Source organism: Oncorhynchus tshawytscha, linkage group LG13 (genome assembly GCF_018296145.1).
Source record: "Oncorhynchus tshawytscha isolate Ot180627B linkage group LG13, Otsh_v2.0, whole genome shotgun sequence".
In the NCBI taxonomy this organism is placed as follows: domain Eukaryota; kingdom Metazoa; phylum Chordata; class Actinopteri; order Salmoniformes; family Salmonidae; genus Oncorhynchus; species Oncorhynchus tshawytscha.
Window position 1 is genome coordinate 25,288,945 of NC_056441.1, and position 27,467 is coordinate 25,316,411.

Sequence of the window (27,467 nt, forward strand, 5' to 3'; positions counted from 1 at the left end):
TCTCTAGCTTAAATTGAAAGATTTTTATGGGGATTTAAAAAAAATGCTATTTAGATTTCCACTGTGGCACAGACATCAACTTTAGGGGTTAAATAATCCACACAGCACCCCCTCGTGATGTGGGTCTCACCTAGCTATCTTAACATGAATGCACTAACTGTAAGTCGCTCTGTATAAGAGCGTCTGTTAAATTACTAAAATGTAATATGTACAAATGTGTGTACTGTGCATGTGTCACACAGTGTGTGTTTGTGTTGCCTTGTCCAAGCCACACAGAGAAAAAAGCCAAAACACGTTGACAGCCACAGTGTGAAATCTTCTCCCTCCGCAGGCTGTCTGCTTGGACCCACTCCAGCACACCACACACACAGAGCTCCAAAAACACAAAGGTCATCGTCAAATTGCTAATTTAGCAGAACAAACACTGCAAGCCAAGTCAGAGGACTGCATTTAGCAAGAGCCTCCTGTGTTTCACCAGCTATGGAACAGTATTTGGCAGGAAGGAGGTCTCAGGGGTGATAGACTAGAGAAAAGCACTGAGCGGTGTGGACAGCGAAAATAAGCGTCGTAGTGTTATGTAAGAAAGATCGGATCCAGTTTCCCATGGACCAGGCAGCAAGAGACTGCTGATGAGACTGGTTTAGCATTAGTAACCACTCCACTGAGGCAGAGCTGAATGGGGCACTGTAAATATTTAGGGAGTCTTATACTAAATGGTCCTCAAGGTGACAATAAATAGAGATGATAGAAAGTTTGAGGAAGATCTGTCAGTTTCTTCATAGCTCCCTAGCAGGTCAATACTGTATGTGATCAAAATGCACTATGGCACAACTGAACTTATATCCAATGACTTTGAGTGGAGTAATTGGGCGGTACCCTTAGTGCAATGGCCATTACTAAAAACCTGGTTAGTAGGGATGTTCAGTCTGGACCGCATGGCTCCAGGGGTGCTGAGCACAGAGTGAGGAAATTAACCTTGATCATTGTCCAGTTTGACTTGGCTAGGATGATGTGGTCAGACAGACACCAAGGACCAACGCCAACACAGCTTTCTGTGTCAAAGGGTGTCGGTCCGCAGTTGACCCAATATCAATTGACAGGCTTTTACTGATGAACTATTACGATCAGCTAATTCCTAGATCACCATTGTCTCTTGCTCCATTTTAGGTCAAACCTTACCAATGATTCATTATTTTGTCTCAAAATCATCCATCCCAACAGGATGGTTCCGAAGTTTATTCAGATGCCCGAGATTTAGTCCAAGTCACAACTGATTTTTATCTTGTAGGCCTATTAGTATGTGCTAAGTAAGCACTATATTTCCTCGACCAAGGAATTCTTGCTTGCCACTTACATCAGGTGAGAGCCTACCTACTTTTACCTTCAGTCTCTTTCACCTGAAGTGGGTAAAAGGCATCAAAGGTAATCTGCCATCTCCCTCAATGAACTCTCGAGTCCATCTGTCTATTCAGGAGGATTCAGGTCTGGAGTACACCATGACAAGATGATCAGGTCTAAAGAGCAGAATGTTCACGGGGCACAGAGAGTGTGTGTGATAAGACTGATCAATCAGCCTGTAAACTCCTGAGATATGCCCTATGACTGCATGGCAGGGTTCCCCAACTGACAGCCCAGTCATTTTATTTGGCCACCCCAAGTTCTGAGCCGTTATATTTTATAATAAAAAAATATATACATATCGTTGTTGGAACCTAAGACTAAAAACACCAGGAAATCAGCTCCAAGTGATTTAAAATTGTGGAATTCTGTTCCAATTATTCCCACACATAGTAGATACGTGATCGTATACAAAATGTAAGAAAGGTTTGAAATAATGTCAAATATCTCTTTGGGCTTCTTGTGGTCAATTTGTAGACTGCAAATTATTTCTAATTATGTTCCGGACCCCCGAATACCTGCTCAAGAAAAAACTAAAAGAATTGGGCCTGTGGCTGAATGTAGTTGATGATCCCTGTTGAAAGGGATATGGTGGAGTCAGTAGTTATTCACTGCCCCCTGCTGGTGAAATATAGCGTGCATCTTTGGTGTGGAGGACATAACGCCGACGACAGCTTTTGGCTTGTAACTGGAATCAAAGGCAAGCTAAGCAGCATCATACCACACTAATTCACTTCCATCTCAACAAAAAGCTTCTTTGATTCCACTTATTTCAATAAAACCAACTGGGGTTGTATCATCACAAGTTTATTATGACTACAATAAAAAATAAAATAAAAAATAAAGAGATGCCTTACATGAACAGAGTTAAATGTGATGTAAGGGAAGGGAACCCCATCGTTGTTTATTACAGTCAATACAGACCTGTTTACAGTCATTGGTCATTGTAAGTAAACTACATCAGGGTTATGTTAACGGGTTGAGTTAACAACCAAACTTTCCTCCCCCACCGTCTTCTAAAACAGGGTTTCCCAGGCCTGGTCAAGGGGGCCTACTGTGTAGCAGCTGGAGTGAAATTCAGTATGCACAGTAAACCTCAAAGACCAGAATGGAGAAATGCCTACAAACACAAAATTAAAAATGTAACGATTACTGTAGCAGGGCCAATATAATAGAGAGGAAAAAAAGGACAAAATAACCAGCAATGAAAGGTTCTAATATGACTGAAGTTATACACAGCGGTCCATGGCTAGATGATTTAAATGACAAGAATTGGAAGAGGATAACATTTTTGGATGAGGGCCAAAAAATAACAACGATAACTAAATAACTAAAAAACAAAAATTGTTATAAAAAGAAAAACGCCTGAGGTGTGTAGCTTGGTGTGTAGCTTCCTACTCCGCAGTTTGGTCATTTGGTGTTAAATAGAACACTACAACAAAGTTGTGTCTCCAAGGTCATCTAACTAGAAAGAGGATAAGCAGTGCAGTCAGTCTCCAAGGTCATCTAACTAGAAAGAGGATAAGCAGTGCAGTCAGTCTCCAAGGTCATCTAACTAGAAAGAGGATAAGCAGTGCAGTCAGTCTCCAAGGTCATCTAACTAGAAAGAGGATAAGCAGTGCAGTCAGTCTCCAAGGTCATCTAACTAGAAAGAGGAAAGCAGTGCAGTCAGTCTCCAAGGTCATCTAACTAGAAAGAGGAAAGCAGTGCAGTCAGTCTCCAAGGTCATCTAACTAGAAAGAGGATAAGCAGTGCAGTCAGTCTCCAAGGTCATCTAACTAGAAAGAGGATAAGCAGTGCAGTCAGTCTCCAAGGTCATCTAACTAGAAAGAGGATAGCAGTGCAGTCAGTCTCCAAGGTCATCTAACTAGAAAGAGGATAAGCAGTGCAGTCAGTCTCCAAGGTCATCTAACTAGAAAGAGGAAAGCAGTGCAGTCAGTCTCCAAGGTCATCTAACTAGAAAGAGGAAAGCAGTGCAGTCAGTCTCCAAGGTCATCTAACTAGAAAGAGGATAAGAAAGCAAGTCTTGTGGCATTCTGGGTTTCAAAAAGAAAAGGGAATCGTCTCTGAAATCATGAAATAGCTCATACCTGTGTGTTTTGTTGTGTGCGACTGCGTGTGCTTGAGAACTGCGAACCAAAAAACATGATTGTACAACAGTCGAACATGCCCATTTCAGAGAGAATAAGAAAGGTCTTTGGGGAGGAGAGCGAGAGAACAGAAAGGAGACACGTTCCAGGACTGAGCATGTCTGTGACAGTGGGTCTAATGTAGGACCCCAGGTAGAACCCACTTCCCCCAGACATACCACACTGCTCCTCCATGCATACACACAGTAACAGGTTGTTGGTCGACAGACAAAATGACAGTCCAGGTTGGTAAATTGGCAACTAGTACATTGTCACACGGTGGTCTTGCTGAAATACTTTTAAAATATCTTCTTCTTTTTGTTCTTTTCCAGGGTTCTGTAGGGGCGTGAGAGAGAGAGGAGAAAAGAGATGGAGAGGGACATTACTAAATTGATTATGAGGCAGAGCTCTTTATAATGAGCTGTGTATGCAGTATATGCTGCACTGTGTACCCTTGAGACACATTTGTTTATGTACCCTTGCGCTGTGTACCCTTGAGACACATTTGTTTATGTACCCTTGCGCTGTGTACCCTTGAGACACATTTGTTTATGTACCCTTGCGCTGTGTACCCTTGAGACACATTTGTTTATGTACCCTTGCGCTGTGTACCCTTGAGACACATTTGTTTATGTACCCTTGCGCTGTGTACCCTTGAGACACATTTGTTTATGTACCCTTGCGCTGTGTACCCTTGAGACACATTTGTTTCTCCCAAAATAATAACCTTCCATCATATTCTATGATGGTACAGGATGAGGTGAGGAGGAAAGCCCTAGTCATAGACTGTTCTCTCTGCTACCGCACGACTAGCGGTAACAGAGCACCAAGTCTAGGACCAAAAGGCTCCTTAACAGCTTCTATCCTCAAGCCATAAGACTGCTGAACAATTAATCAAATGGCCACCCGGACTATTTACATTGACCCCCCCCCCACCTATTTGTTTTTACACTGCTGCTACTCGCTGTTTATTATCTACTATGCATAGTTGCTTTACCCCCACCTACATGTACGAATTACCTCTAACCTGTACCCCCTGTATACAGCCTCGTTATTGTTAAAATAGTGTTACTTTTTACTGTAGTTTATTTGGTAAATATTTTCTTAACTCTTCTTGAACTGCATTGTTGGTTAAGGGCTTGTAAGTAAGCATTTCACAGTAAGGTCTACACTTGTATTAGGCGCATGTGACAAAAAGTTAGTTTTGATTTGTGTAGAAAAACACATACTGCATTATATGACACTGAGAAAAACAGGTTGAATAATTGTTCACGGTTGACTCCATGCAATATAGTTCTATAGGAATGTATGTGTTGGCCATCTTCTTCATGTGAGTTGTAGCAGCGTGCTGTACCTGGATGCGTCTAGTTTCTGTTGCTCCAGCACCCTCTGCTGTGCCTCCCAGTTGTGCTTCTCGTCCTCCAGCTGGCGTCTCTTCTCCTCCAGCTCCTTGTGCTGGGCCTCCAGGTTCTTCTTCATCTGCTCATGGCGCCGCTGGAGCTGCAGACAGGACAGTTTGCACCCTTTGCATGGCTGGTGTCTAGTGTGTGTGTGTGTGTGTGTGTGTGAGAGAGATATATTCATGTGTCTGTGTGAGTGTGTTAGATGCATCTATTTTCTATGAATACAGTGTTAATTAAAACATACAAATGTAACCATTCAAACTGGTGTCTTTTTTTAAGTGAGATTGCTCCATTAATAAATAAACAAGGGGGGTGAGTGAGTTTTAGTGGTGTGAAGGTGTACTGTTAGGTTCCTGTACCTCTAGCTCAGAGTCTTTGAGCTTCTGGATCTTCTCCTTGACCTTCATCTCAAACACCTGCTCCATTTCCATCTCCATCTTCTCCATCTTGGTCACGTGCTCCCTCCGCTCCTCCTCCATCTGGGCCAGGGGACTCCTGCGGGGTTGAGGCACACACACATCATCCACCAGTCTGGAGGCCTTACACCCCAGCTCTAGCCCAGAGTAGTCAAACTCAGACTTTGGGCCAGGGTGGAAATTCCTGTGACGATCTCTCCTGCATACACTTATGCCTGGAGGAGGAGGGGAGAGGAAGGCCTTGGATGTGGAAGACAGAGCAATTCAATGAGAGGATAATATTAAATTCTGTTAGTAAAGCAAAGCCATTGCGTCGCTGAGTTAGTGAACGCCAAGCCGCCAAAAGCTCTATTGGTACAGTTGCTAAGTGAAGCTCACAAAAAAAGCAAGAGCCTAATCATAGGACAAAAATGACTTTCCAGGAAGACTATTCTACCAACTAGTATTCAATGAAGACTTCTGGGCAGTTTGCTAATGCTGTAGAATGATTTCATGTATATTGTGACCTGGTAGGGGCCTCCAGCCTCTAATAAAGAACAGCATCTCTATACAAACACAGGGAATGTACGAGGCAGATGGAAAAACAGAGAGGAAGTAGAAACGGAGCCAAGTTGAAGAACTGAAATGACACTTACATGCCTTCACTTGTGTCAAATCTAAAAAAAGAGAAACACACACTTAGCATGCTGATATGATGACCATGCTGATATGATGACCATGCTGATATGATGACCATGCTGATATGATGACCATGCTGATATGATGACCATGCTGATATGATGACCATGCTGATATGATGACCATGCTGATATGATGACCATGCTGATATGATGACCATGCTGATATGATGACCATGCTGATATGATGACCATGCTGATATGATGACCATGCTGATATGATGACCATGCTGATATGATGACCATGCTGATATGATGACCATGCTGATATGATGACCATGCTGATATGATGACCATGCTGATATGATGACCATGCTGATATGATGACCATGCTGATATGATGACCATGCTGATATGATGACCATGCTGATATGATGACCATGCTGATATGATGACCATGCTGATATGATGACCATGCGTTAGAGAGCTATTAGCTAGCTAATGAGAACGAATGCTGGTGGTTACTGTGACATTACGGTGCATTATTTTAGTGAGGTTCTCTGTGCTTGGCTGTGAATTAGCAGTAATTAAGGCTCATTAGACTGTTAGATCCAGCCCAGATTCTGGGCTGTGCGTGTGGGTGACTGTTAGATCCAGCCCAGATTCTGGGCTGTGCGTGTGGGTGACTGTTAGATCCAGCCCAGATTCTGGGCTGTGTGTCTGGGTGACTGTTCGTCCCTGTGATCAGGGGAGAGGATTGCAGTAGTGCAGGGCCTTGTCTCAATCCTTTCTTCCACACTGATCCAGAACTGCAATGGAGAGAAATTAAAAACATAACCACTTACAAACACCTTTGGTCGACTGTTGGTTAGTACTAACTTGGTCATTGGTCCCTTGTTCTTGTTGTTGTCCACTCCGTTGTATGTGACGGCTGCTAGCTTCCTGCTGCGGTAGTTCTCATAGTGGACGTTGTTAGTCACATCCTTCAGGTCCTGCATGTGGGTTCTGGATCAAATCAAATTAAAACTTTATTTAAACTGCATGTAGGTTCTGGAACAAGAAGACAGAACAACTCAAATAAAACTTTATTTAAACTAAAATTAACCACAGCAATAAACTTTACAGTAAAGAAAAACGGTGACACTAAAAGACATTTAAACAGTCAGAGAGAGCAGTGAGGAACGACATGGCACTGAGAACTGGCACCATAATGTCTCTGCCGATGCTCATGCAGAGTGTAAAACAGGACACTCAGTGGTGCATGACCATCATGCAGAGGAATGTATTTGTGTGTGATGGAACAGTACCTGATGAGCATGTTCCTCAGGATGGTGAAGTCACAGTGCTCTCCATTCTCCACTAGAGAGAGACAGACACACAGGCAGAGACAGAGACAGAGAGAGAGACAGAGAGAGAGAGAGTTGTCAGTTACCACAAGGGGGTGTGACAGTCACAGGAGGGAGATAGAGAGCTAGTCAGCTTCTATCTCAAGGACATCAGACTGTTAAATAGCCACCACTAACATTGAGTGGCTGCTGCCAACACACTGACTCAACTCCAGCCACTTTAATAATGGGAATTGATGGGAAATTTTGTAAAATATATCACTAGCCACTTTAAACAATGCTACCTAATATAATGTTACTTACCCTACATTATTCATCTCATATGTATACGTATATACTGTACTCTATATCATCTACTGCATCCTTATGTAATACATGTATCACTAGCCACTTTAACTATGCCACTTTGTTTACATACTCATCTCATATGTATATACTGTACTCGATACCATCTACTGTATCTTGCCTAAGCTGCTCTGTACCATCACTCATTCATATATCTTTATGTACATATTCTTTATCCCCTTACACTGTGTATAAGACAGTAGTTTTTTTTTTGGAATTGTTAGTTAGATTACTTGTTGGATTATTACTGCATTGTCGGAACTAGAAGCACAAGCATTTCGCTACACTCGCATTAACATCTGCTAACCATGTGTATGTGACAAATAAAATTTGATTTTGATTTGATTTAGTCACTGCTGAAGGGAAGACCTCACGTCCACACTCCTCGTAACCCATCGGAGAAGGTCACAGGGGAGGGGCCTCTGGCTTTCTCATCCAATAAGTTTTGAGAAGGGGACGAGGAGATAGGAAGCGAGGAGTATGCAATTAAGATCTTCCCCTAGAGATTGCGTGGAGTAGACAGGAAGGAGAGTCTGGGTGTAATACTGTCAGCAGTCACAGTGTGGTGCCAGACACCATGTATACTCCCACATACACTAGTTCCCCTGAGGTTTCTGCCTGACTGCTGTGTGTAGGGAGTGGATCACATAGCTGAAGTGTGGCCTTCCCCTCTCCCTCTCTATATTTATACACGTACACGGTGCCGGAAACATTTTTTGGTCATCCAAAACTCATTCCCCATGGGCGGGTTTCATGCAACCGCCACAGAGGTACTGTAGTCGTAGTAACCGCACAGTTCATCCAGTCGAAAGAACACAACTTTACTATCTCATACCAAAATTACAGCATCTCACATACACTACAGACCAAAGATGTTGACTTATAATCTGGTCATAGACAGAGATACAGAGCTGTATCTGAATGGTAGAGTTTAGAGTAGAGCTGACTTTCCCATCTTCTCTTGCAGCGGTACAAAACAGTGGGGAGCAGAGAGGGGACATTCATTCACTTCTGGGGTTGGAGTGTATTCTCGTGTGTGTACACATGACCTGAGCTCTGGGGTCATGAGGTTAAAGTTCAAAATAGCTAGCTAAACTTCATACAGGTCCACTCTACTAAGACAAGTGCTGTAGAGTCGAGAATCATTTAGAGGGAGTGGTGCTAAAGCAGCTTCCTGTCAGTCAGTCTGTCTAGCATCCAAGGGAACTAAACACATATCCTGTCGGTCTGTCTGTCTAGCATCAAAGAGAACTGAACACATATCCTGTCGGTCTGTCTGTCTAGCATCAAAGAGAACTGAACACATATCCTGTCGGTCTGTCTGGCATCAAAGGGAACTAAACACATATCCTGTCGGTCTGTCTGTCTAGCATCAAAGGGAACTGAACACATCTCCTGTCAGTCTGTCTGTCTAGCATCAAAGGGAACTGAACACATCTCCTGTCAGTCTGTCTGTCTAGCATCAAAGACAACTGAACACATATCCTGTCGGTCTGTCTGTCTAGCATCAAAGACAACTGAACACATATCCTGTCGGTCTGTCTGTCTAGCATCAAAGAGAACTGAACACATATCCTGTCGGTCTGTCTGTCTAGCATCAAAGACAACTGAACACATATCCTGTCGGTCTGTCTGGCATCAAAGGGAACTAAACACATCTCCTGTCAGTCTGTCTGTCTAGCATCAAAGGGAACTGAACACATATCCTGTCGGTCTGTCTAGCATCAAAGAGAACTGAACACATATCCTGTCGGTCTGTCTGTATAGCATCAAATCGAACTGAACACATATCCTGTCGGTCTGTCTGTCTAGCATCAAAGAGAACTGAACACATATCCGGTCGGTCTGTCTGTCTAGCATCAAAGAGAACTGAACACATATCCTGTCGGTCTGTCTGTCTAGCATCAAAGAGAACTGAACACATATCCTGTCGGTCTGTCTGTTCAGCATCAAAGAGAACTGAACACATCTCCTGTCAGTCTGTCTGTCTAGCATCAAAGGGAACTGAACACATATCCTGTCGGTCTGTCTGGCATCAAAGGGAACTGAACACATATCCTGTCGGTCTGTCTGTCTAGCATCAAAGAGAACTGAACACATATCCTGTCGGTCTGTCTAGCATCAAATCGAACTGAACACATATCCTGTCGGTCTGTCTGTTCAGCATCAAAGAGAACTGAACACATATCCTGTCGGTCTGTCTGGCATCAAAGGGAACTGAACACATATCCTGTCGGTCTGTCTGTCTAGCATCAAAGGGAACTGAACACATATCCTGTCGGTCTGTCTGTCTAGCATCAAAGAGAACTGAACACATATCCTGTCGGTCTGTCTGTCTAGCATCAAAGGGAACTGAACACATATCCTGTCGGTCTGTCTGTCTAGCATCAAAGAGAACTGAACACATATCCTGTCGGTCTGTCTGTCTAGCATCAAAGAGAACTGAACACATATCCTGTCGGTCTGTCTGGCATCAAAGAGAACTGAACACATATCCTGTCGGTCTGTCTGTCTAGCATCAAAGGGAACTGAACACATATCCTGTCGGTCTGTCTGGCATCAAAGGGAACTAAACACATATCCTGTCGGTCTGTCTGTCTAGCATCAAAGAGAACTGAACACATATCCTGTCGGTCTGTCTGGCATCAAAGAGAAATGAACACATATCCTGTTGAATAGAACATGTCTGTCTGTTACATACAGGACTCTCCTCAAAACACACCCTCCATCTAAAAGGGCCTGTTATATGCCAAGTTGATACATAGCAATGGTCATTTCATCTCTAAGCTTTTCCTTTGTTAAGACATTAACAAATGTCATGTTTGTCGTATGCAAAATGACCTAAGTACTACTCTATTTGTTAAGAAAATTCCATGGTCATTAAGTCACCAGTAGATAAAGTGGAGTATATACCGGACTGCCGTAACTGGTCAGACAGGAACACACACATCACTCAGGGCCAGAGATAACATAGCAAGTGAATGTTTATAACACAACATAACTAAAGGTCAACTGCTGGGCAGGAGGCTACTGAACCTCCCCAGGTTCTAGTTGTATAATGTTTAGTATAGGAAGTGTCGAATAATGTTACATTTTAATACTCTTTTTGAGCTGAAACTAGAAATGTAGATTTATTTGATTTAACCAGGCAAGTCCCAACTAGATGGGACTAGAAATGTCAGCATTTTAATTAAGATACAGAGAGGGCCTGAGATACAGAGAGGGCCTGAGATACAGAGAGGGCCTGAGATACAGAGAGGGCCTGAGATACAGAGAGGGCCTGAGATACAGAGAGGGCCTGAGATACAGAGAGGGCCTGAGATACAGAGAGGGCCTGAGATACAGAGAGGGCCGAAGAGAAAAAGCATAACGGTCATTCTAAGTCAAACATGACCTGCAGACGCACTTCCCCAACACACAGTTGCCCGGATAATATATTGACCCCCATAGTAGGGTGAGAGATTGTATTACTTCCACACGTAAACCTTTCAAAGTTAAATAAATCGACGTGTGGGGAAACCTTAGAGCTAATATCAAATAACACCCAGAGGCTGTTGTGTGTGTATCCAGGTCAGTGTCTTGACTGTGACCTCTGACCCATGGCTTCTCACCTTCCGCCACGCCCCAGGGGTACTGCCTCCCTCTCACCCGCTTCTCGTTGACCACGATGATGGTGTTGCTACCAACAACAGCCAGGGGCAAGCGATCCTGCAGGGGAGGGAGATAAAACATTACACAGCAGACACACAACTCATTCAAATAACCTGTTAGACAAGGCTATGCACACACATTCTGCTGCGGTGAAGTATGTTTACCAAGACTCCTTTTTTAAAATTGGATGGAAAATTGACTGGAGATAAAATAGTGCATTGGGAACACAGCAACTCTAATGGCAGTGACAGTTGAGAACAGTGGTTTGTGTGTGTGTCTCCGTGTGTACCTTTAGTGAGTGTGTGTTTGATTGTTCGCCCCTGTGTGTGTGAGACAAGTGCATAGTGTGCTGGACCAGCAGAGCACATGTGACCTAATCAATACTACCCACTCAGTGGCAGTGGTAGCCAACTACCCACTCAGTGGCAGTGGTAGCCAACTACCCACTCAGTGGCAGTGGTAGCCAACTACCCACTCAGTGGCAGTGGTAGCCAACTACCCACTCAGTGGCAGTGGTAGCCAACTACCCACTCAGTGGCAGTGGTAGCCAACTACCCACTCAGTGGCAGTGGTAGCCAACTACCCACTCAGTGGCAGTGGTAGCCAACTACCCACTCAGTGGCAGTGGTAGCCAACTACCCACTCAGTGGCAGTGGTAGCCAACTACCCACTCAGTGGCAGTGGTAACCAACTACCCACTCAGTGGCAGTGGTAGCCAACTACCCACTCAGTGGCAGTGGTAGCCAACTACCCACTCAGTGGCAGTGGTAGCCAACTACCCACTCAGTGGCAGTGGTAACCAACTACCCACTCAGTGGCAGTGGTAACCAACTACCCACTCAGTGGCAGTGGTAACCAACTACCCACTCAGTGGCAGTGGTAACCAACTACCCACTGGCAGTGGCAGTGGTAACCAACTACCCACTCAGTGGCAGTGGTACTACCCACTCAGTGGCAGTGGTAGCCAACTACCCACTCAGTGGCAGTGGTAGCCAACTACCCACTCAGTGGCAGTGGTAGCCAACTACCCACTCAGTGGCAGTGGTAGCCAACTCCCACTCAGTGGCAGTGGTAGCCAACTACCCACTCAGTGGCAGTGGTAGCCAACTACCCACTCAGTGGCAGTGGTAGCCAACTACCCACTCAGTGGCAGTGGTAGCCAACTACCCACTCAGTGGCAGTGGTAGCCAACTACCCACTCAGTGGCAGTGGTAGCCAACTACCCACTCAGTGGCAGTGGTAGCCAACTACCCACTCAGTGGCAGTGGTAGCCAACTACCCACTCAGTGGCAGTGGTAGCCAACTACCCACTCAGTGGCAGTGGTAGCCAACTACCCACTCAGTGGCAGTGGTAGCCAACTACCCACTCAGTGGCAGTGGTAGCCAACTACCCACTCAGTGGCAGTGGTAGCCAACTACCCACTCAGTGGCAGTGGTAGCCAACTACCCACTCAGTGGCAGTGGTAGCCAACTACCCACTCAGTGGCAGTGGTAGCCAACTACCCACTCAGTGGCAGTGGTAGCCAACTACCCACTCAGTGGCAGTGGTAGCCAACTACCCACTCAGTGGCAGTGGTAGCCAACTACCCACTCAGTGGCAGTGGTAGCCAACTACCCACTCAGTGGCAGTGGTAGCCAACTACCCACTCAGTGGCAGTGGTAGCCAACTACCCACTCAGTGGCAGTGGTAGCCAACTACCCACTCAGTGGCAGTGGTAGCCAACTACCCACTCAGTGGCAGTGGTAGCCAACTACCCACTCAGTGGCAGTGGTAGCCAACTACCCACTCAGTGGCAGTGGTAGCCAACTACCCACTCAGTGGCAGTGGTAGCCAACTACCCACTCAGTGGCAGTGGTAGCCAACTACCCACTCAGTGGCAGTGGTAGCCAACTACCCACTCAGTGGCAGTGGTAGCCAACTACCCACTCAGTGGCAGTGGTAGCCAACTACCCACTCAGTGGCAGTGGTAGCCAACTACCCACTCAGTGGCAGTGGTAGCCAACTACCCACTCAGTGGCAGTGGTAGCCAACTACCCACTCAGTGGCAGTGGTAGCCAACTACCCACTCAGTGGCAGTGGTAGCCAACTACCCACTCAGTGGCAGTGGTAACCAACTACCCACTCAGTGGCAGTGGTAACCAACTACCCACTCAGTGGCAGTGGTAACCAACTACCCACTCAGTGGCAGTGGTAACCAACTACCCACTCAGTGGCAGTGGTAACCAACTACCCACTCAGTGGCAGTGGTAACCAACTACCCACTCAGTGGCAGTGGTAACCAACTACCCACTCAGTGGCAGTGGTAACCAACTACCCACTCAGTGGCAGTGGTAGCCAACTACCCACTCAGTGGCAGTGGTAACCAACTACCCACTCAGTGGCAGTGGTAGCCAACTACCCACTCAGTGGCAGTGGTAGCCAACTACCCACTCAGTGGCAGTGGTAGCCAACTACCCACTCAGTGGCAGTGGTAGCCAACTACCCACTCAGTGGCAGTGGTAGCCAACTACCCACTCAGTGGCAGTGGTAGCCAACTACCCACAGTGGTAACCAACAGTGGCAGTGGTAACCAACTACCCACTCAGTGGCAGTGGTAGCCAACTACCCACTCAGTGGCAGTGGTAGCCAACTACCCACTCAGTGGCAGTGGTAGCCAACTACCCACTCAGTGGCAGTGGTAGCCAACTACCCACTCAGTGGCAGTGGTAGCCAACTACCCACTCAGTGGCAGTGGTAGCCAACTACCCACTCAGTGGCAGTGGTAGCCAACTACCCACTCAGTGGCAGTGGTAGCCAACTACCCACTCAGTGGCAGTGGTAGCCAACTACCCACTCAGTGGCAGTGGTAGCCAACTACCCACTCAGTGGCAGTGGTAGCCAACTACCCACTCAGTGGCAGTGGTAGCCAACTACCCACTCAGTGGCAGTGGTAGCCAACTACCCACTCAGTGGCAGTGGTAGCCAACTACCCACTCAGTGGCAGTGGTAGCCAACTACCCACTCAGTGGCAGTGGTAGCCAACTACCCACTCAGTGGCAGTGGTAGCCAACTACCCACTCAGTGGCAGTGGTAGCCAACTACCCACTCAGTGGCAGTGGTAGCCAACTACCCACTCAGTGGCAGTGGTAACCAACTACCCACTCAGTGGCAGTGGTAACCAACTACCCACTCAGTGGCAGTGGTAACCAACTACCCACTCAGTGGCAGTGGTAACCAACTACCCACTCAGTGGCAGTGGTAACCAACTACCCACTCAGTGGCAGTGGTAACCAACTACCCACTCAGTGGCAGTGGTAACCAACTACCCACTCAGTGGCAGTGGTAACCAACTACCCACTCAGTGGCAGTGGTAGCCAACTACCCACTCAGTGGCAGTGGTAGCCAACTACCCACTCAGTGGCAGTGGTAACCAACTACCCACTCAGTGGCAGTGGTAGCCAACTACCCACTCAGTGGCAGTGGTAGCCAACTACCCACTCAGTGGCAGTGGTAGACAACTACCCACTCAGTGGCAGTGGTAGACAACTACCCACTCAGTGGCAGTGGTAACCAACTACCCACTCAGTGGCAGTGGTAACCAACTACCCACTCAGTGGCAGTGGTAGCCAACTACCCACTCAGTGGCAGTGGTAGCCAACTACCCACTCAGTGGCAGTGGTAGCCAACTACCCACTCAGTGGCAGTGGTAGCCAACTACCCACTCAGTGGCAGTGGTAGCCAACTACCCACTAGTGGCAGTGGTAACCACTCAGTGGCAGTGGTAACCAACTACCCACTCAGTGGCAGTGGTAGCCAACTACCCACTCAGTGGCAGTGGTAGCCAACTACCCACTCAGTGGCAGTGGTAGCCAACTACCCACTCAGTGGCAGTGGTAACCAACTACCCACTCAGTGGCAGTGGTAGCCAACTACCCACTCAGTGGCAGTGGTAGCCAACTACCCACTCAGTGGCAGTGGTAGCCAACTACCCACTCAGTGGCAGTGGTAGCCAACTACCCACTCAGTGGCAGTGGTAGCCAACTACCCACTCAGTGGCAGTGGTAGCCAACTACCCACTCAGTGGCAGTGGTAGCCAACTACCCACTCAGTGGCAGTGGTAGCCAACTACCCACTCAGTGGCAGTGGTAGCCAACTACCCACTCAGTGGCAGTGGTAGCCAACTACCCACTCAGTGGCAGTGGTAGCCAACTACCCACTCAGTGGCAGTGGTAACCAACTACCCACTCAGTGGCAGTGGTAACCAACTACCCACTCAGTGGCAGTGGTAGCCAACTACCCACTCAGTGGCAGTGGTAGCCAACTACCCACTCAGTGGCAGTGGTAACCAACTACCCACTCAGTGGCAGTGGTAACCAACTACCCACTCAGTGGCAGTGGTAACCAACTACCCACTCAGTGGCAGTGGTAGCCAACTACCCACTCAGTGGCAGTGGTAACCAACTACCCACTCAGTGGCAGTGGTAACCAACTACCCACTCAGTGGCAGTGGTAGCCAACTACCCACTCAGTGGCAGTGGTAACCAACTACCCACTCAGTGGCAGTGGTAGCCAACTACCCACTCAGTGGCAGTGGTAGCCAACTACCCACTCAGTGGCAGTGGTAACCAACTACCCACTCAGTGGCAGTGGTAACCAACTACCCACTCAGTGGCAGTGGTAGCCAACTACCCACTCAGTGGCAGTGGTAGCCAACTACCCACTCAGTGGCAGTGGTAGCCAACTACCCACTCAGTGGCAGTGGTAGCCAACTACCCACTCAGTGGCAGTGGTAGCCAACTACCCACTCAGTGGCAGTGGTAGCCAACTACCCACTCAGTGGCAGTGGTAACCAACTACCCACTCAGTGGCAGTGGTAACCAACTACCCACTCAGTGGCAGTGGTAGCCAACTACCCACTCAGTGGCAGTGGTAACCAACTACCCACTCAGTGGCAGTGGTAGCCAACTACCCACTCAGTGGCAGTGGTAGCCAACTACCCACTCAGTGGCAGTGGTAACCAACTACCCACTCAGTGGCAGTGGTAACCAACTACCCACTCAGTGGCAGTGGTAACCAACTACCCACTCAGTGGCAGTGGTAGCCAACTACCCACTCAGTGGCAGTGGTAGCCAACTACCCACTCAGTGGCAGTGGTAACCAACTACCCACTCAGTGGCAGTGGTAACCAACTACCCACTCAGTGGCAGTGGTAGCCAACTACCCACTCAGTGGCAGTGGTAGCCAACTACCCACTCAGTGGTTTCTCTTTCTTTTATGTTATGTCTTCAGCAGGGATGTAAACACTACATTTCATGATCAGGATAAAGACAGTGTTGTGTTCATGTTTGTCAAGTTTTTTTCTACTATTTTTTCTTCAATTCCAGCTTTGGTGTGGAGAAATCAAGCTGTGTGTGTGTGTGTGTGTGGGATCCAAACCTTGATCTTCTTGACCATCTTGTTCTCCTCCTCATCGTTGGTCTCTGGGAACTCGTAGATCTGGATTTTGTGCTCTGTGATTTCTCGCATGATCTATAAAGAAAGTGAGAGAGAGAAAGGTGAGAGAGAGGGGGGAGAGAGAAAGAGAAAGGTGAGATAGAGGGGGAGAGATAGAGAAATGTGTGAGAGAGAGGGGAGAGAGAGAGAGAAATGTGTGTGAGAGAGAGAGGTGAGAGAAAGGGGGGAGAGTGGTAGAGTTAATGTGAGTCGTGCTTCCCTCTGGTTATGTATCCATCTAGGCCAACGAGCCACAAACATCAATACTCACTCAGGCTGAAGGGGCAGTCAATACACAGGATGAGGGAACTGTGCGCAGCACGTACACACACTCGTTGAGTCACATGCAACAACTGTGCATCACTCATTTATTGCATGTGTTCTCTCCCACAGGAAAAGCTTGCATACACTACTAATATCACAGTCTACATCTGCATTCAGAGAAAGACATACACACAGGACATGGTGTGTACACAGTGCTCACACACACACACACACCTGCTTCTTGAACTGTTGGCACTCCTCAGGAGTCATTGTGTCCGCTTTGGCGATGAGGGGGATGATGTTCACTTTTTCATGTAACCGCTTCATGAACTCTATATCAAGAGGCTTCAACCTGGAGAGAGAGAGAGAGGTTTGAGTTTCAACAAATTCCTTTCATTTAACATGGTCAAGGTGAAGCTTGTTGGCGCTACACCGGAGGGAAGGACAGAGGGAAGGAGAGAGGGAGAGAGAGAGGGAAGGAGAGGGGCATGGAGAGAGGGATGGAGAGAGGGAAGGAGAGAGGGATGGAGAGAGAAGGATGGAGAGAGAAGGAGAGAGGGATGGAGAGAGAGAAGGAGAGAGGGAAGGAGAGAGGGAAGGAGAGAGGGATGGAGAGAGGGATGGAGAGAGGGAAGGAGAGAGGGATGGAGAGAGGGAAGGAGAGAGGGATGGAGAGAGAAGGAGAGAGGGATGGAGAGAGAAGGAGAGAGGGATGGAGAGAGAGAAGGAGAGAGAGAAGGAGAGAGGGATGGAGAGAGAGAAGGAGAGAGGGATGAGAGAGAGAAGGAGAGAGGTAAGAAGAGAGGGAAGGAGAGAGCTAAGAAGAGAGGGATGGAGAGAGGGAGAGAGAGAGGGAAGGAGAGAGGCATGGAGAGAGGGATGGAGAGAGGGAAGGAGAGAGGGAAGGAGAGAGGGATGGAGAGAGAGGATGGAGAGAGAGGATGGAGGAGAAGGGGGGATGGAGAGAGTGATGGAGAGAGAGAAGGAGAGAGGGAAGGAGAGAGGGATGGAGAGAGGGATGGAGAGAGATGGAGAGAGAAGGAGAGAGGGATGAGAGAGAGAAGGAGAGAGGGATGGAGAGAGAAGGAGAGAGGATGGAGAGAGGGAAGGAGAGAGGGATGGAGAGAGGGATGGAGAGAGAAGGAGAGAGGATGGAGAGAGAAGAAGAGGGATGGAGAGAGAAGGAGAGAGGGATGAGAGAGAGAAGGAGAGAGGATGGAGAGAGAGAAGGAGAGAGAGAGAAGGAGAGAGGTAAGAAGAGAGAGAGGGAGAGGGAAGGAGAGAGAGAAGGAGAGAGAGAAGGAGAGAGAGAAGGAGAGAGAGAGGAGGAGAGAGGTAAGAAGAGAGAGAGGAGAGAGGGGAGGAGAGAGAGAGGAGAGAGGGGAGGAGAGAGAGGAAGGAGAGAGGAGAGAGGGATGAGAGAGGATGGAGAGAGAGGAGGAGAGAGAGGAGGAGAGAGAGGGAGGAGAGAGAGAAGGAGAGGGAGAAGGAGAGAGGGATGGAGAGAGGGATGGAGAGGGGATGGAGAGAGAGAAGGATGGAGAGAGGGATGGAGAGAGGGATGGAGAGAGGGATGGAGAGAGAGATGGAGAGAGAGAAGGAGAGAGAGAAGGAGAGAGAGAAGGAGAGAGAGAAGGAGAGAGAGGGATGGAGAGAGGGATGGAGAGAGGGATGGAGAGAGAGATGGAGAGAGGATGGAGAGAGAGATGGAGAGGGGATGGAGAGATGGGGGATGGAGAGAGGGAAGGAGAGAGGGATGGAGAGAGGGATGGAGAGAGGGATGGAGAGAGGGATGGAGAGAGGGAGAGGGAAGGAGAGAGGGATGGAGAGAGGGATAGAGGGAAGGAGAGAGGAAAGGAGAGAGGAAGGAGAGAGGGAAGGAGAGAGGAAAGGAGAGAGGAAAGGAGAGAGGGAAGGAGAGAGGAAAGGAGAGAGGAAAGGAGAGAGGGATGGAGAGAGGGAAGGAGAGAGGGATGGAGAGAGGGATGGAGAGAGGGAAGAGGGGTAGAAAAACTCAGATTCACAGCTTGGCTGACCTTGGGACTAAAAACAAAACAATTTCCTGTTCAGAATGAATCTCCCGCTCCATGGCAGCATCTGGCCCACAATACACTGTAAATCTACTGAGCAGCACAGCTCTCTTCTGTTCTGCCTGAAAACAATTTCATTTAAACAGCCATCAAGTTGGTATTTCATACAGAGTTACAGATTCCAGTCTGTAAAAGTAGATCCTGGGATATCTAAACAACGTTAAATCCTGGCACACAGACAACATGTACAAGTCTATGCTCTGCCTTGGCTGTGGCTGGATTCAACTGTATGTTCAGAAAGTTAGATCAAGAGAGCAGCATGAATCATCACACTTTGAAAAATGATTGTGTTTCAGTCTCCATTTTGAAAGATCAGCTTACGCAAACACACATACACACACACAGCCTGCCACCACACTCCCACGGCCTGCCCCCACACAGCCTGACCCCACACACATGGTCTGCCCCCACACCCACGACCTACCCCAACACTCCCACCCCACCACGGCCTGCCCCCACACACACGGTCTGCCCCCACACTCCCACCACGGCCTGCCCCCACACACACAGCCTGCCCCCACACCCACAGTCTGCCCCCACACCCACCCCCCGCCCCACCACGGCCTGCCCCCACACACACAGCCTGCCCCCACACACACACAGCCTGCCCCCACACACACACACAGCCTGCCCCCACACACACACAGCCTGCCCCCACACACACACAGCCTGCCCCCCACACACACAGCCTGCCCCCCACACACAGCCTGCCCCCCACACACACAGCCTGCCCCCACACACACACAGCCTGCCCCCACACACACACAGCCTGCCCCCACACACACACAGCCTGCCCCCACACACACACACAGCCTGCCCCCACATACACACAGCCTGCCCCACACACACACAGCCTGCCCCCCACACACACACAGCCTGCCCCCCACACACACAGCCTGCACACAAACACACAGCCTGCACACACACACACACACAGCCTGCCCCCACACACACACACACACACAGCCTGCACACACACACACACAGCCTGCCTGCCTGCACACACACACAGCCTGCCTGCCTACACACACACACACGGCCTACCTGCCTACACACACACACACGGCCTACCTGCCTACACACACACACACGGCCTGCCTACACACACACACACTGCCTGCCTACACACACACACACGGCCTGCCTACACACACACACTGCCCGCCCACATGCACGGCCCGCCCACACATACACATGTTAACTGTCAATGGAGCCATACGGTGCTAGTCGTCTTGGATGACCACAGACTGCTACCAGCCAGCCAGGCACAATAGAGACCAGAACAAGGACTTGGTCAGAGATACAGGCACACTTTGGGCCAAGACAGTGAGGAACACCGGCATCCAAATGGAGAGAGCACAGGCCTGTCAAATCACCCTTTGATTATGGGGAGCACAGCGCAGCCCACAGAGATGCAACAGCAGGGCCAGCTGTGTGGAGCAGAGCAGAGGACAGACAGGAAATACAGAGATGAGAAACAGCCTCCAACAAAGTGAACCCAGGAGAAGAGAGATACCTAAATGTTGTCCCAGTGTGCGTCCCAGCAGCCCCAGTAGAGGGGAGGGGCAGCTAGGCCTAAATGAAAACTGACAGCTGTACTCCTCACCTGGGGCAGGAGGGTGGATGACCTGCTAGCATTATGTAAACAGTCTTAGGCTACACGTTAGTTGTACTACTGATTTCTTCCCGTGACCAATACCCCGTCTAGTCTGCCCTGACAGGGAACAGTCAAGAGCATCAAGAACATGTTCAATCTCAAATGAGTGGAGGAAAACACTTTTCTTCCCCCGTGGAGAACAATTATTCACAGGTTGAGAAGCGGCAGGGACTAAATTTGAATTATTATAGTGTTTCAAGAATGGCGCCATTCCAGCTGCAGTACCTACCCGTGTCCAGAGGGGGCAATGAAGTAGAGGCAGCAGTGCACTCTGTTGTCAGGCATCTGCCGTCTGTTGACCCGGGACTCTGAGTTGAGGTAATCCTCAAACTTACTGTCGATGTGATCGATGACTGGCTGCCAGCTTTATAGGAGAGCAGAGCACAGACATTACTCAATTACTCTATATTTAATGTAGAATATACACATTCAGATAGAGATATAGGGCAGGCTAGGCTAGCCAGTCAGTTGGCAAGTCAGTCGGCCAACAAGCACATCAGTCGGTCAGCCAGCCACCTAGTCAGACGTACCAGTTACTGTTGTCGACAGCGTCCCCGAACCCTGGCGTGTCAACGATGGTGAGAAGCAGCTGAACTCCTCCTTCCTTTACCAGCACCTTAGACTGCTCCACCTGAGATTGTAGAAAACACAAAATAATTATAACAAAGACATGTAGAAATTCAGCACAGAATCACAGTGAACTATAAAAAAAAACACCATGACATCAGTTTCTCTCCATTTACGGTTCATTTGAATAGGGACATGTACAAACAGACGCATTGAAAAATAATCCTCCGGTGCGTTGCACCATAGTGTGTGTATAACTTGCGCTAATCATGACAGTTTGCAGTCTCGTCACCTCCGAGCACTCCTCTGTTGAGGGGATGGGCTCAGATTCAGGGGCTTGGTTAGGGGGTCTAACATACTTTCTAGATAAAGATGAAAGGAAAGGAGTATCTGTTTGGAGAAGATAGCTAACCATCAAACTACAAAAGCCCAGGTGAAAAGAAATGTGGTTTTGCCAAATATAAATCACAGATAGAGATACACTTGTTGAGGGTTGACATCCAGGCAGACTGAGGATGATATTTGACCTTAGACCCAGAGAGAGCTCTAGTAATATCTGGCTGCCTACCTGGAGTGTCCAATACAGGGTGTACATAGCAGATTGCAGAGTGGCCTCTTAGCTGACCAGAGAGCTTTAACCAGCAGGCAGTCCAGACCAAACCTTGTGATTAGCAGATGAGCTGCACTTCAATGATTTAATCAGGAGGAACATATGAAGGCCTGCAGTGTTCCGCTCAGATCACAATGGAAGGCATTGTGTGTGTGTTAAAGCAGCTCTGTGTACAGTAAGCAAGCTCTGCTTCAGCAGTTGTACACAGACCAACATAAAACACTACTATACCTCATTTGTTTACACACACACACACACACACACACACACACACACACACACACACGGATGTACTTGGTGATATAAACAGCCTTCACCATCCTTTTGTTTACTTAATGACATACTTCGTTGCTGTAGGACCATTTTGAGAAGGCCAGCCCAGCCAGCAGCCCATAGTTTCTCAAAGAGCAGCACATTTGAGTTTAACCTCAGCAGCTAAACTTAGCCGTCACCTTCCACTTAGAAAGCACGTAGAATGCCTGTGGTTTAGGCCTGAGGCTGGGTTACGGCTGCTCTACCTCCAACCTACCCGCTGGGCCCCAGCTAAAGGCTTCTTCTCCCCCACACAGCCCCACTGTGTGCTGGCCACCCCCTGGCTGGCTAACAAAGATCAACGGAAAAGTGAAATTTAATCTGTGAACATAAACACCATTTTAAAAATATGGTATAACATTTTTAACAAATATTGTGTTGCAATTCTGACCTACAATAATACCTTTGAGTTTGGTCAGATTCATCTCACTAACAAACAAATGTACAGTGGCCTGTGAAGAGTGATACGCGAACAAGCATAACATAGTATATTAAAAAAAAAGTCTGGGAAACCGGAGAGGTATCCGGCACGTTTTCAGGTTTAAAGTCTGTTACTCCTCAGTTGAGTTTACTTCACATTTAGGTAGCTAATGTCATGGATTTGTTTGCCAGCACAAGTCTAGATAGCACTAGCTGTATTATGCCTACAACAGTGAAGTTTCAGTCTGCTAGGTGTATCTCTATAGCATGGGCATATCTCTGGGTGACGTGGACATCCCTATGCATGCACCTTATTAAAATATGACCAATTCGGGCTTCCGGTTGAGCAATGTAGAAATAAGTCGCACGATGTCTCTTCTCCGACAACTTTTGTAAATAATCCTCAATTTCGCCTAAATTCATACTTCTCATGACTTCAAAAGTTATTTTAATTACCCAGTAATAGAGCGTACCTAAGTTGGCATGAGCAAACCATTCACATGCTTCAGCTAAAATGGCTACCACTCCACCTTCATTGAAGGCTTCAATAGCCACTCCGGGTGATATGGCTAACCCGATAACACTGGAGATCCTTGTCAGAGAGCTAGCGAAATCGCGTGAAAGTTCGGCAGCAGAACTCACCGAATTGCTGAATAACTCCCTGGCGGCTGCACTGGATCCAATTCAGGCAACCGTGGAAACCATCCGGGGTTCTGTGGCATCTCACACTGGCCGAAGTTGAGATTTGATTTCACATTCAAAACGCCAGAATATCCACGTGATTGGACTGCCAGAGGATTCTGAGCCAGGATATCCAACCCATCAGATAATACGGCTATGGACAACTTTTTAGATAACTTGGGATATCCCATCCATTGATATGGACATGAGTAAAGTTCTGGACAACCCTCTGCATCTTGATGAGATAACAAAGGGTCTAAAGTTAATGCAAAGTGGCAAGGCCCCTGGCCCTGATGGCAAGGCCCCTGGCCCTGATGGCAAGGCCCCTGGCCCTGATGGCTTCCCCGGTAGATTTTTACAAAACATTCTCAGATCAACTCGCCCCATTACAGTTAGATATGTTCACCGACTCGTTATCACAGGACTCTTCCCCCAACGCTAACCCAAGCCTCTATCTCACTTATACTTAAGAAAGATAAAGATCCAGCGGAATGCGGTGGATATCTGCCCATTTCAATTTTGAACGCTGATGTTAAGTAATTAGGTTCTAGCATGCCGGTTGGAACCCTGCCTTCAGGATGTCATATCTGATGATCAAATGGGTTTCATCAAAGGGCGACAACTGTTTTCCAATGTACGACAGCTTTTGAACATTATCACCCCCAAATTGTTGTTTCTCTTGATGTGGATTGGGATTATTTAAGATTTTGGGAAGATTTCGTTTTGGGTCCAATTTCATTTCATGGATACGTCTGCTCTATTCTGCTCCTACGGCTATCGTACACACCAACTCTCAACCTTCAAAAATACTTCCCCCTCCCCAGAGGGACCTGTCAAGGGTGCCCTATGTCCCTCCCCCTTTTTGCTCTTGCAATAGAACCGCTTTCCTTGGCCTTAAAACTGTCACCATCATTCACTGGAATCCACCGAGCTGGTGAAGAGCACAAAGTGTCAATGTATGCAGATGATCTACTAAACTCAGCAAAATAAAAAACATCCCTTTTTCAGGACCCTGTCTTTCAAAGTTAATTTGTAAAAATCCAAATAACTTCACAGATCTTCATTGTAAAGGGTTTAAACAGTGTTTTCCATGCTTGTTCAATGAACCATAAACAATTAATGAACATGCACCTGTGGAACGGTTGTTAAGACACTAACAGCTTACAGACGTGCCTTAGGCATGAGGACTGCAGATGCGGCCAGGGCAATGGATTGCAATGTCCGTACTGTGAGACACCTAAGACAGCGCTACAGAGAGACAGGACGGACAGCTGATCTTCCTCGCAGTGGCAGACCACGTGTAACAACACCTGCACAGGATCGGTACATCAGAACATCACACCTGCGGGAAAGGTACAGGATGGCAACAACAACTGCCCTAGTTACACCAGGAACGCACAATCCCCCCATCAATGCTCAGACTGTCCGCAATAGGCTGAACTGAGGGCTTGTAGGCCTGTTGTAAGGCAGGTCCTCACCAGACAACACAACGTCGCCTATGGGCACAAACCCACCGTCGTTGGACCAGACAGGACTGGCAAAAAGTGATCTTCACTGACGAGTCACGATTTTGTCTCACCAGGGGTGATGGTCGGATGTGTGTTTATCGTCGAAGGAATGAGCTTAGCACCGAGGCCTGTACTCTGGAGTGGGATCGATTTGGAGGTGGAGGGTCCGTCATCGTCTGGGGCGGTGTGTCACAGCATCATCGGACTGAGCTTGTTGTCATTGTAGGCAATTTCAATGCTGTGCATTACAGGGAAGACATCCCTCATGTGGTCCCCTTCCTGCAGGCTCATCCTGACATGACCCTCCAGCATGACAATGCCACCAGCCATACTGCTCGTGCTGTGCGTGATTTCCTGCAAGACAGGAATATCAGTGTTCTTTCATGGCCAGCGAAGAGCTCGGATCTCAATCCCATTGAGCACGTCTGGGAGGGCTAGGGCCAGGGTGAGGGCTAGGGCCATTCCCCCTAGAAATGTCCAGGAACTTGCAGGTGCCTTGGTGGAAGAGTGGGGTAACATCTCACAGCAAGAACTGGCAAATCTGGTGCAATCCATGAGGAGGAGATGCACTGCAGTACTTAATGCAGCTGGTGGCCACACCAGATACTGACTGTAACTTTTAATTTTGACCCCCCCTTTGTTCAGGGACACATTATTCTTCTTAAGTATGTTTTGAAAACACTGATGATATGCAGTACGATCATTTTTCTTTTGCATATGCTCCTAAATATTTGACTGTACAACTTGGAATGTGAATTTAGGAGCACCAGTGCATCTAGAAAAACGTGAGGGTTAGTATCTCAAGTATGTTTATTTGCGTGCACCTACATGTGTCAACTTAGGTGCACACGTGCTCCTTGTAAAAAAGGTCAGTGTAGAGGCCTGATATGTTGCGTGTGTGAACCACTGTGTGTATGTTCCAGCCAAAGAACAGCTGAACTACCAACTGCAGGGAAAACAATGGGATGAGGTAAAAAAAAAAAAAAAAATTTTAATGGTTTGAAAATATAAATGTCCAAGCAATAAATCTACAGAAGAGTCGGTTGACAAGCGTCACTCAATCGTTAGCGCTGGAATGCACACAGCTTTTTTATAGGGCAGCGTGATGACACATCTGTCGACCCCACCCTAGCCAGACACTGACACCTGGAGCTGGTGGGCCAGAGGATTCTTTACAGTGTGTGAGACGTTGACCTCCTCATCCATTAAACCCTGCTAAAACGCAGCTGTTCATTCCAGTTCACACTGTGTGCGTGTGTGTGTGTGTGTGTGTGCATGCGCGCTGCGGTCCCTGAGCTCCGTGACCTTCTGTCACAGGAATCGAGACGGTACATTGAGATCCTCCCATCTCTTTTCTTGACCTCTGACTTCTAACCCCAGCTGCTGCTGGCTACTGGCGGAGATACATAAACCTCAACCAGGTCCTCTAATCACCAGAGTAGGACTTTCTCCTTCCCTATTCTCTCTCGCTCTCTCACTCACGCCCCTCTAGTCTGTCTTGTTGTAACTAAAACAGGTTACAAATATCTTCTTAGGCACCACCATAGCATCGACTGACAGTGGTATAAAAAATAAAAGTTTAATTCATGCTGTTCAACCGACTGCACCCTTTACAGTGTCATGAAAGATGCTAGTGTGAGATGCTGAATGGATAAAACAACCGACATGGACCACTCCCTGTCTGGAATGAGTTAGAGATGGTACTAAACAGTGTAATGTTAGGAGAAGGATCAGTGCTGAGTAAACAGCTAGTAAAGAATCTGCACACAGACTTTTAATCCCTCCCTCCTCTCTTCCTTCTCCCTACCCCCTCTTATCCCCCTGCTCTCTCGCTCCCCACCTCACTCTCTCCTTAACTGTGAGTCATGCCTCTAAGCGACTGACCACAATGATCTCACAGACAGACATGGAAGAGGCCTGACCGCTTCCGCCACACTTCTCTCTGCTACGGTTGGTTGGCTCAGCTGTGTCATATGACATTAGGCTGGCACAGACAGACATTAGCATGCTAAGCGCTAGCCTCATCTGCCTAGTCTCCTCCTCCCGTACCCTCTACATCTGTTAATTACCCACACAGACGCCTGCCCTAGCCTGGTCCAGATTTGTTCAGCCAATTCCTATGACGGTCAGTGGCAATGAGCACTAAAGTTGGCTGAACAGCACGAACACATCTGGGACCAGGCTAGCCCAGTCCCTTCAACACAAACAATATAGCATAGCCCTCATCACCCCAAGGTCTTCAAGCCACCAAACAGATCTGGATGGATCCCAGAGGGTGTGTTGTTCATTACCCAACCATTGCATTCCATTGGGTTTCATCACATCACTCTGGCTCGACTGGGAAACAAAAGACACCACAATTATGTGAAAGCTCAGTTTGTGGTTCCTGGAGAGAAGAAAAATGGAAAAAAGAAGGCGTTATTCATTCTTCCTTTCTTCCCCTCTAGGATAAACAAGCGTAGAGTTCCCACCAGCAACTCTTCCCTTCTGGGATCCTGACCCAGCCAAGTTTATCAGGAAACCTCTGGAATAATGTGAAGCCAAACGATGCAGAGAAAACACAGACACTCACACGCTCTA

At 47.8% G+C, this 27,467-nt stretch overlaps 1 protein-coding gene across 2 annotated transcripts in view; it reads right to left on the reverse strand.

Moving 5' to 3' along the window:
* Window positions 1–2,260: 2,260 nt before the first annotated feature.
* LOC112264597 (septin-7) overlaps window positions 2,261–27,467 on the reverse strand; it is a 48,725-nt gene continuing 23,518 nt past the window's right edge. The window contains exons 5-15 of one of the 2 annotated variants that reach the window (XM_042295459.1): window positions 21,320–21,420; window positions 21,019–21,153; window positions 17,277–17,394; window positions 16,722–16,814; window positions 11,266–11,362; window positions 7,271–7,322; window positions 6,843–6,968; window positions 5,982–6,002; window positions 5,290–5,425; window positions 4,882–5,027; window positions 2,261–3,863 (exon numbers count right to left, since the gene is read on the reverse strand). In XM_042295459.1, the coding sequence (XP_042151393.1) occupies window positions 3,827–3,863; window positions 4,882–5,027; window positions 5,290–5,425; window positions 5,982–6,002; window positions 6,843–6,968; window positions 7,271–7,322; window positions 11,266–11,362; window positions 16,722–16,814; window positions 17,277–17,394; window positions 21,019–21,153; window positions 21,320–21,420 (1,062 nt within the window). In that variant the 3' untranslated portion in view covers window positions 2,261–3,826. The remainder of the gene's footprint in view (window positions 3,864–4,881; window positions 5,028–5,289; window positions 5,426–5,981; window positions 6,003–6,842; window positions 6,969–7,270; window positions 7,323–11,265; window positions 11,363–16,721; window positions 16,815–17,276; window positions 17,395–21,018; window positions 21,154–21,319; window positions 21,421–27,467) is intronic. The other variant, XM_042295460.1, reaches the window with a different exon arrangement.